The 10,000-nt window shown below is 46.0% G+C and overlaps 1 protein-coding gene across 1 annotated transcript in view; it reads right to left on the bottom strand.

The window, feature by feature from the left end:
* Positions 1 to 10,000, bottom strand: part of cacna1da (calcium channel, voltage-dependent, L type, alpha 1D subunit, a) — a gene marked incomplete at its 3' end in the record, with an annotated part of 70,053 nt that overhangs the window by 36,776 nt on the left and 23,277 nt on the right. The window contains exons 6-12 of the mRNA XM_080846590.1: positions 9,039 to 9,142; positions 6,175 to 6,338; positions 4,055 to 4,129; positions 2,136 to 2,223; positions 1,179 to 1,205; positions 510 to 670; positions 1 to 16 (exon numbers count right to left, since the gene is read on the bottom strand). The exon at positions 1 to 16 is cut by the window's left edge and continues 210 nt beyond it. Coding sequence (XP_080702716.1) covers positions 1 to 16; positions 510 to 670; positions 1,179 to 1,205; positions 2,136 to 2,223; positions 4,055 to 4,129; positions 6,175 to 6,338; positions 9,039 to 9,142 — 635 coding nt within the window. The remainder of the gene's footprint in view (positions 17 to 509; positions 671 to 1,178; positions 1,206 to 2,135; positions 2,224 to 4,054; positions 4,130 to 6,174; positions 6,339 to 9,038; positions 9,143 to 10,000) is intronic.

Below are 10,000 nucleotides of genomic sequence, written 5' to 3'. Positions count from 1 at the left end.
ACCTTATTGGCCACATCTGAACACAGACAGAGCCCAGTCACCAGGCAGATCACACGTGCATGTTTACATGTTTATCTAACTTAAAGGAACAGTCTGTGATTCTAATATAATATTCTTTTCCTGAATTTCAACAAATTGCTAATCACTGTCCTCTAGCTGGCCGTTCAGTGAACGCACTCTAAAAAACGTTAGTACACAGTCCTGGCTCTTTAAATGGGAAATATAGTGGCTTACAACGAGCAGAAGCATGGAGGCGAGGGGTATCATTTGATAGGCTGTTGAGCCTGTTCGAGGACACTACCTTTAAGAGATTTTGTAAAAGTTACACAGAATCTCAATAGTTTAGGATTCAACTGAATTGAATTTGAGACCTTTGGTGAGAAATATCTTTAACGGGTGATCTTTAACAGGTGTGTGTAGAGACTTAGCAGGCTGCATAGTCTTCACATTAAACCTTAATACTTGGAAATTAGAACTACCATAAGACTCATGACGCAATGTATGCTCACCCTGCACTTGTGTGAGCCAGAATGGTTGGTTGTAATGTTCGGAAGAGATGGTGAGAGTGTTCAGAAACACCAGGATGATCACCAGCCAATAGAAAGGCACCGATTTCACCGCCAGGCGGCAATTCCTACGGCAGCACCGGTTCCAGCGACGCCAGCGCCGACTGCCAAGGGAGTGGAAGTCAGGGAATCACTCCGCATTAAACACCAAAGAGTGGAGCACCACGACACCGAGCGCTCAATCCCAGATGTGAAATGACAGCATACATGAGTGGGAGTGAGCGTGAGGAAACCAAGCAGACGGCTAAATGCTACCTGTTACTACCAACAACGCAAACTACAATCCAATTTTTTTAGATTCGCAAAAAATTGGCAAGGTTTGTGGACGATGCGATGAATGACTGATACATCTGAAGCTTTAGTTCATGGAAGCATACCATAAGACTATCATGAAAATTACCACTTACACTCATCACAGTGAAACAGCATGCCGAAACAAAAGCAACAAAAAATAAGCATAGAAAGCAAATTGGAAAACAAATAGAACAAATACTACTAGTACCAGTGATATAAACAGAAGTACCGTAAAAGCTGCATGCCCAAATTAAACTGTGTGGAGTTCACAGCATGCAACGTGCTTCCACAACCACATCCATCTAATACCACACTGACCTGCACTTTGACTTTGAAATTTTTTGACTGTAGAAATGTAAAAAACACATTACATGTTGTTATTTACCAGAAGTGTGCCATAGATAACATTCAATTTGACCAGTGGAAATTGTATATGTAAACCTGTTTTCTGTTAAACCCAGAAACACAGGCAGGGAGATAAGAATTGCTAAAGATATTGCTAATTGAAGTATTGCTAAACTAATGATGAGATTCGCCACATCACCTGGCGGATTTTGAGCTGTAAACACCTTGTGGGTCTAAACGAGGGAGACAGTGTGCCATAAAAAAGCTCACTGCATGAGAGAATGGGCAAACTGCATGAGCTGATAAGATTGTAAAAGGGAGAGAGTAGAGGAGCCTTTCTCGGAAATAGAAATCACAGACTACACCCACACTCATGTATTTGTTTAGAGTACATACATCAATGGGCAAAAGGACCATAGGTGTCTATTTGTGCATCTACAGTATGTGCTGTGAATGTGCATGTGGCATGGGTCTGGTGGTCTGCCATATGTGTACATACTGTATGTGTCTGACTTAACAGTTTCAATGGTATTCCAATCTGAAATGAACTAGAGGTTAATATGCCATACATTTCATTCAAGCACTTGCCAATAACAGTATAAAGCTTTGAACCACAATGATTACAATTATTTAAACATGTGTCATTAAGTTACTATGTGCAGTTGTAGTCAATGTAAGTGAGGTAGAATGAGGTTAGAATATGTATTGCATTTGTATAGCACAGACTGGATGATCCATGTCCATGAAGATGCTATCTTATTATCCATACGTTCAACTTCACCAATCCTTTTTTTGCCCACTTTAAATTTCCTTTGGTCCCCTTTGGATTTGCAATAAGACTTGTGCGACTGGAGCCCTAGTACATCCACATCCACCTTAGCTCAGTCTTTACTGAAAGGGTGGTAATAAACCGCATCTCTCAACTCTTACCAAAATGGCCCGCAGCATGGCGTCTTCACTTCCTCTTCCTTCCCGTTCTCCGTGTTCACTGACTCCGTTTCACTGGCCGGTATACTCGCTGCGGCCGTAAAACAACAGGCAGCACGTCAAAGGAGACATGGCACTCGAGCACAGACGCACACGCACACACACAAGCAGGAAAACTTGACAACACGGCCTCAAAAACAAAGCCTGCTTGCTTTTCAACCTGACACCCACTCCCACAGAACAATGTCTAATGGCCCACAGAGAGGTTCAGATGTTTCAGTGAAACACCTTTTTCAAACCCAACGAAAAAATAAGGAAAAAACAGAGAAGCTGGAAATCAGAGAAAACCCACATGCATCTTTTGCAGCAACAAGGACTTTGCGCCACCATTCATTTAATAAACGTCCATCTTGTAAATATCTCTTTTTACTTTCTACCCCCCCGGGTGGGTTTATAGCTCAGCCAAGAGATCATGACAAGGCCATGTGTTTTAAGCTGCTGACTTGGAGATGAGATACTAATATGCTGTTTTGTGGTAGAGTGACCTACTAGCAGGTGACCAGAGGACTGTATTAATTAATTAAGTAGTGACTCACAAATAACACTGGGGCTGGCCTGCATCTCTCTGCTGTGTCCCTGTTTGCCCTAGTCTACTTTCAGCAGGAACCAGAGCACCTCTGCAAGATCGTGCTAATATCAGCACTACATCATCTTTACCACCTGTGTGAGCAGCATACTGTCATAACGGTTGAAGGACAGAGATCACCAATGGACTTGCCTTGCACTGGTCACATGACTGCTTAAATCCACAACATAGTATAGTCATAGTATAGTCAAAACTTATCCACATTTGAGCCACTTTCAACACGACTGAGCCCTACTGCTGTTACTATAGCTACAGGAGCAACATGATAATGATGGAGATGGTGAGTGAGAAGGAGCCACAATCTTCAGTAAGGATTTATCCATCTTAAAAGTTGACCCCACCATCTCTCTCTCTGTCCCTCTCCCCTTCTACCTCTCTCTCTCTCCCTCTCTCTCTCTCTCTCCCTGGGATGAAGATGAGAATAAGTGCCGGCATGGATAGCAGCAGAGAGTGTGCGTGGCTAGGAGATGTTTGAGTGTTTGTGATGGGCCCGCAGGAAAGTGCTGACTGGCACCCAGCCTCTGAGCCCAGCTTAGCCTCAATTCTCCATTCAAACCCCCACTACTGTCTTTAAAAAAAAGGGATAAGGAGGGGAAAGTTTTCACTTTGTCTTCTTTTTGACTGACAGACTTTATCTTCACCCTTTGTGTCTATTTTCTTCTATATGCCTCTGTTTATTCCTTTCGGTATTCTTATGCTATCCCATGTTCTGTTTATAGATTCCCCCTCTCTGGTAGTTGTTGATCTCTCTCTCTATCTCTCTCTCTCTTTCTGTCCTATTCTCTCTGTCTGTCTCTCCATAATCAGAATGCAGCCTGCGAACTCAGCCAGCTGTGAGGAATGCATGGATGCTGAGGGAGGTGTTATACCGACGGGGAGAACACAAAAGGAGCTGACGAAAGGGAAACAAAAGCCGAGGGGCTCAAGCCGCAGAGAAAAAATACAACAGCTGAGGGAAGATAGTGTTAAAACATCCACACACAGGGTAAGCAAACAAGTAACGCGTACACATACACACACCCCTTGCAGACACAAACAACAGACACAAGGATAACGTATCACAAAATACAATACACCACAGCTGTAGTTAAACACCATACATCACCATCGAAACACACATTGACACATATATTGTCATACACACAACATAAGCATTTACACATTTGGCATACACACACACACACACACACACACACACACACACACACACACACACACACGAGTAGACTCAGCAAGCTTTCTCAAACAGGGTGGGGTGTGATGGTTTGGGATTTACCATGAGTGTCAGAGGACTGGCTGAACCACCCAAACCTTCCCTTCCTCTTCTCCGTCAGGTCAGCCAGTGTGACCCCTGAGCGTCGGCCGCGTCACAGGCATGCAAGGCCAGAGCACAGTCAGTCAGTCAGTCAGGCAGCCGGCGCACGGCATGGCACGGCACGGCACATGGGGGACAAGAGTGAGCCCACACATCAACACCAACACACACAGACACATAGACACACACACAGACACAAAGACACACTAACAGACACATAGACAGACAGACAGACAGACAGACAGACTGACAGATGACTAGAGCCGACATGAATGGCGGAACACCACCCAAAGCAGGAGTGGAGTAGGTAGAAGTGGACGCGTGTTAGTCACACTGTGTAAGGGGAGGAGCAAGAGGCGCTGGAGATGGCACGCTAACACACACGCCAACACCCCAGTCTCAGAGTGTGACAGAGGTGATGCTGTAGGTGTGTGTGTGTGAGTTTGTTTGTGTGTGTGTATGTGTGTGTGTGTGTGTGTGCGAGCGCGCGTGCACGTAGGGCCAGGACGGGCCTGTGTGTGTGTTAGCATACAACCTCCACTGTTCCAGCAGGAGACACCAAAAGCCACAACACAAAGTCCGGTCAAGCTGGAGGTGAGTGGGTCCACCGGGGGGAGGAACATGCGCCTCGAGTCTGCTGCAGCCCTGACTGACTGGGGAAAACTCTGACATCTACGTACTCAGACTAGCCTGTGTGCTTCCATTGTTTGAATGCACCTTACCTATAGAGGCAGGAAAGTTTGGAGGAGATATCGGACTCCCCTTTTGAGGCAAAGGCCCGTAATGTTCCCATCAAGCAGCAATGGATGTCAAAAGTGACTGGAGACAGAGGTACTGTGATGGCTTCTATATTTAGCCAAAAAGAGGGGAAAGGAGATGACACTAGCTGTCAGTATTTGATGGGCCTGTTAGATATTAATGAAGCTCCCCTGCGGTCTTCTGAGAAAGAGGGGAGAGAAGGGGAGAGGAGAGGGGGGAGGGGAGAACAGCACAGGAGGGTGGAGGGGGACCTGCTGTTCAGAGGCTGAGCAGAGCGGTGCAGCCTGGGTACAGAAGCTCTGGTCTTAGCTTTCTTGTTTGAAACCCATACAGCGAAGAATACTTACAAACTCAAACTTGTTTCTAGTCCATGCTGAGGTGCATGTACACATTTGTATAGAAGTGCTGACTAGTCTCCCACGAGACCCAGAATTGATGTACTATCCAATGCAGGGTAAAAAATAGCCAGTGAAAAAAAAGAAAGGTTTTCACCCCATTCAAATTCAGCATTTTTGTTTTCACAAGAACATATTCACAAGACAGGACTAGAAGAATTATCTTATCTGAAGTCAGCAAGTTCTATACTGAACTGCTGTTGTTCTGATGTTCATTTACTGGTGTAAGAGTATGAGTCATTTTTAACCTTCTTTGCTCCACCGCAGGCACACCACCAGAGTACAGTTAGACATATCACTTCAGCACAGGATCTCTTATGTAGGGCATCAACTTTTGCAGCACAGATTGCATTCTGCAATCATGGTAATGGAGTCAAACTTCAACAGTGGTGATGAAAACTGAGTGTGTGTATCTGTGACTGTGTCTGTGTGTGTGTCATTTTTTCCTTCCCAAATCCAGCATTGATCTAATGGTTTTGTCAGTCTGTCCTGACCTACATAGCAAATGCCATGGATTAGAGCTTCTCTGTGAATGCATTGGCAATATAGCCACAGCGCGGGGTGAGGTTAAGGCCCCATAGTAAAGCATGGAGAGTACTACGTGACAGCACTGTCCAAAAGCACATGCGTTTCAACAGGATCTCCAGGCCTTTCACTCACAGATACAGCAGCATCACTGTTACTCAGCAAGCATATCTAAATGCCACACATATGATGGCAGGTATTCATGATTAGACATTACATTTACTCATTTTGCTGACACTTTTTTCTCCAAAGCAACTGACAGTAAATACATTCTCATTAGTCGCCTATGTGTGTTCCCTGGGAATCAAACCTCAAATCCTGAGCGTGTTTTTAGCCCTGTGCTCTACCAGCTGGGTCACAGGCGACAGTAATGCAAGCAGACACATAGGTGTGGGTGCTCACGGTTGCGCTTGCCATCCTCCTCGTCCTCATTGTCGGGGTCGATGTCCTCAGCCTGGGTGATCCAGTCCAGGTAGCCCTTCAGGTCCTCCTCCAGCTGCTGCTTCTCCCGCAGCTTCTGAAAGTCTCCGCGCGCCTTGGCCTTCTCTCGCTCCTTAGAGAACTCTCTGTCGCACACAGACACACAGGCATGCAGTGAATATGCACACACTTACATAATCAGGTGAGGATCAGATATTTATTGGGTTTATGGGGTTATAAAACACACACACACACACACACACACACACACACACACACACACACACACACACACACACAAATGCTCAAAGTGTTCATCATTAACACAGACATGCAGGAACGTGACCTTTCAATCTACACCATATGGGCCAAATTCAAGGATATTAACATATAGCCCATAATTTGTTAATCTTGTGCATCTTCTTTGATCTGGAGTGGAACCTTATCCATCAAAATGCCACAGTGTAATCCCTTTCTTATTGGATTAAGATAAAGAGCCTGTCATTTTCAAGGGTTACCACAAGAGGGGGCTGGGTCCTTTTCAGTTCCCAGCTGTAATCCCTCAGTGACCTGCCGGCAGAGGGCAGGGTCATACCCACATAATAGCGGAGTGAAGAGCACATCTAGACCTGGTCTTGCCTGGACTCATCTGATCCTGATCAGCTGCCATCAGTGTGGCTTTGAAAGCAGTGCCACTGAATGAGAGACCCCACAAACATGAGCTTTTACCGAAAGCTTTTAACTGTGACCAAATCCCAGCATTGGGTCCTCCTGGTAAAGGGTTTATATGCATGTTGTGCATCAATGAGAAGTTGTTGTTGTATACATGTATAAGAGGATATTGAGGAGTGAGAATATTCATGAGTGTGTGTGTGTGTGTGTGTGTGTGTGTGTATATATGTGTGTGAGTGTGAGTTCTTGTATCTGTAGGACAGGGAGTCTGCTGCCTCTTTGGTGGAAGAGTATTAATATCCCACAGCTCTGAGCAGCCGGAAGGACTTGAAGGCCGAGGCAATGAGATTAATTTCGCCCTGTGTGTGTGTGTGTGTGTGTGTGTGTGTGTGTGTGTGTGTGAGTGAGTGTGAGTGTGTAGGAGGAGTTTTCTTTGGCATTGGTAGGAGAACGAGGGAGCGAGGGAAGGGGAGAATGGGGTCGTCTTTCTCCGTGGTGAGACGGCGAGTCGGCATTGAGCGTCCATCTTCTCCTGGCTTGTGCGTCACCTGTCTGCCTCATCTTCCCTCTCCTCCCTCCCCTTTCCTCCTCATTCTGTGTGTCCTTCTGGATCCGTCTGTTCTCTCACTATCTCTATCTCTTTCTTCCTCCCTCTATCTTAACATCCATCACTACCGACTCCTCTTTCCATCTTCCGTAAGTAGATTCCCTCTGTTCTGTGATGTCTTTGTGCAGCTCCTCGTGCGACACTACAGAACACACACTTCCCTTACGGCGCAGCTCTGCTCTGTCCTTGCTGTGCGTCCTCTGTCCTGTCCTGCAACACTCTCCATAGCAGACGGTGTCTCCCGTAACACAGTGTACTGGACTCATCTCCTCAACACTTGACCTCAGTGCACGATCCCATTAGGCCACTCTTAGCTCTCCCATACCACTGTCTCCACATCACCACCAGTGTCATCACTATACTCTGTACAATTCTGTATTCTCCTCTGAGGTTATTCATCGGCAACAGCTTCACAGCTTCACAGCTGCAGCGATCTCAGCATCTCTCTGCTTGAATAGGCTTCCGCCTGAGCAGGAGCTTCATTGGCTGAGCACTGAGCTGGCAACTCTCAAATCAGAAACATTTGGTGAGCAAATATGCGCTGTCGAGGAAGATAACGTCAATATTAAACTTGGTACCCAATCTAATTACACAACACAATTTGCTATAGTTTCACACATCTGTTTTCCTACGGCAGTAAACAGCATATGTAAAACTGACCGATAACTTCTGGCACATGATTTCAACTATCAGTGAGTGTAAAAAAGCACACCACAGCACTTCAGTTAGATTTCACAGATGTTCTGAACCTTAAGTTCAGAGTTACGTTTTCCAGTACTTTCAAGCTGCTCAGGAACCCTGGAGGTCTTTCAACCTCTGTTAATTGCCTTGGTGTAATGTGATCAATAATGGCTCCTTGAAGAGGGCTCTGTCCTCATATGCTTCAACCCCACCCCTATCACTCCACAGTCCCTCGCTGACCGCTGTTTGTTGTGGTTCGAATGCCTCAGTGCACACAGCGAACACCCCAAAGCTTATCACTAAACACACGTCACACTGGGAGAGAGAGGGAGAGCCATAAAGCAAGTGAGTGAGCATGCGAAAGATAGATAGAGAGAGAGAGAGAGAGAGAGAGAGAGAGAGAGAGAGAGAGCACAGCAAACCCACACACTGACATGGCACACGTGGCACTCTGCGCTCTTACCCACTCAGCACACCCAACACCAGGTTGAGCACAAAAAAGGAACCCAGAATCACCAGGCTAACAAAGTAAAGCGGTGGTGTGGTAAATCCAATGGCGTCGTTCATCTGTAGGGATTCCAGACATGAGCTTTTACAGACGGGGATGGTGTGGACAGGGAGAAAGAGGAAGAGTGGGAGGGAGGAATAGAGAGATATAAAGAGAAAAAAAGAATGAGAGAGGGGTAAGAAGAAAGGCCAATAAAGAAAAGGTAGAGTGAGAGAGGAAGGGAGGAATCGAGAGAGGTAGAGTGAGAGAGGAAGAGTTAGAGGTGTAGAGAAAGGTAAAGTGAGGGAGGAAGGGAGGAAGAGAGAGAGGTATAGAGAAAGGTAGAGTGAGAGAGGAAGGGACAAGGAAGGAGAGATGTAGAGAAAGGAAAGTGCTCACCCGCTCAACACACCCAGAACCAGGTTCAGCACGAAAAAGGAGCCGAAGATGACCAGGCTTACAAAGTAAACCCACGGCAGTTCAAAGCCCATAGCATCATTCATCTAGAAGACAACAGCAGCAGGAAAACAAGAGGAGAGAGAAGAGAGATTGAAAGAAAGGAAGGGAAAAGTAAGGACAAAGCAGAAAGAAAGGTACAGAAAAAAAGAAGGGAGAGCAAAGTGAGTGGAAAGCCGAAGAGAAGAAGATAGTGGATAGAAAACAGTGACAGAGGAGATAGCAATAACAGGAGGCTACATTCAGACAGTAGTTTTTAAGTCATGAAACATGGCAGCCATTTCCTCTGGCTCAGACTGGCTCGCCTCTCCCTCTGTGTTGAGATGGCAGGACTCATTGGGCTAACCTAAGCCCTAGCTTTAGGTTTTCCACTTCAGTCGGCTAGGCTGCGCAGTGGGTCTGAGAGCTAATCACATATTCATCTATTCAAAGACTCCTTCCCCCATGCAGCATGGGGTCTTATGAGTGCCGATGGCAGGCCGCTCTGAGCAGAGAGAAATGTCTGTCATAGTCAGAGGATACGGTAGAGTACAGCCAGAAGGCTAAAGACAGCCAAGGCTGACCAGAGGGGATCAACTCCAGCACAAACCACACAGCCAAAAATGACTTTCACTCAGAGGCTTGTGAGCACATTTTACTTGTAAAAGAGCAACATGTGGATGGTTGCCTTTGGATGGTTAGTGCGCTCACTGGGATGTGATGAAAAGATAATGACGTTGTGTGTTTTATGTGTGTGTGCCATGTTGTGGGAGGAGGGCTAAAGTGCAAGGATTCCTTCTTACTTGCCCGCTGAAGTGTGTGTGGGCTGCTTGTTGAAATAACTCTCTATATCTCTGTCTCTCTCTCTCCCTGTGTGCATATGCATTTTTCTCCCTTTTTTTGGGCCTTATTTTTGGACATGACTA

The sequence above is a fragment of the Sprattus sprattus genome, assembly GCF_963457725.1.
Source record: "Sprattus sprattus genome assembly, chromosome: 10".
NCBI classification, from domain to species: Eukaryota; Metazoa; Chordata; class Actinopteri; order Clupeiformes; family Clupeidae; genus Sprattus; species Sprattus sprattus.
Note: the sequence above shows the minus strand (reverse complement) of the source record. Positions and strands in the feature narration are given on the sequence as shown.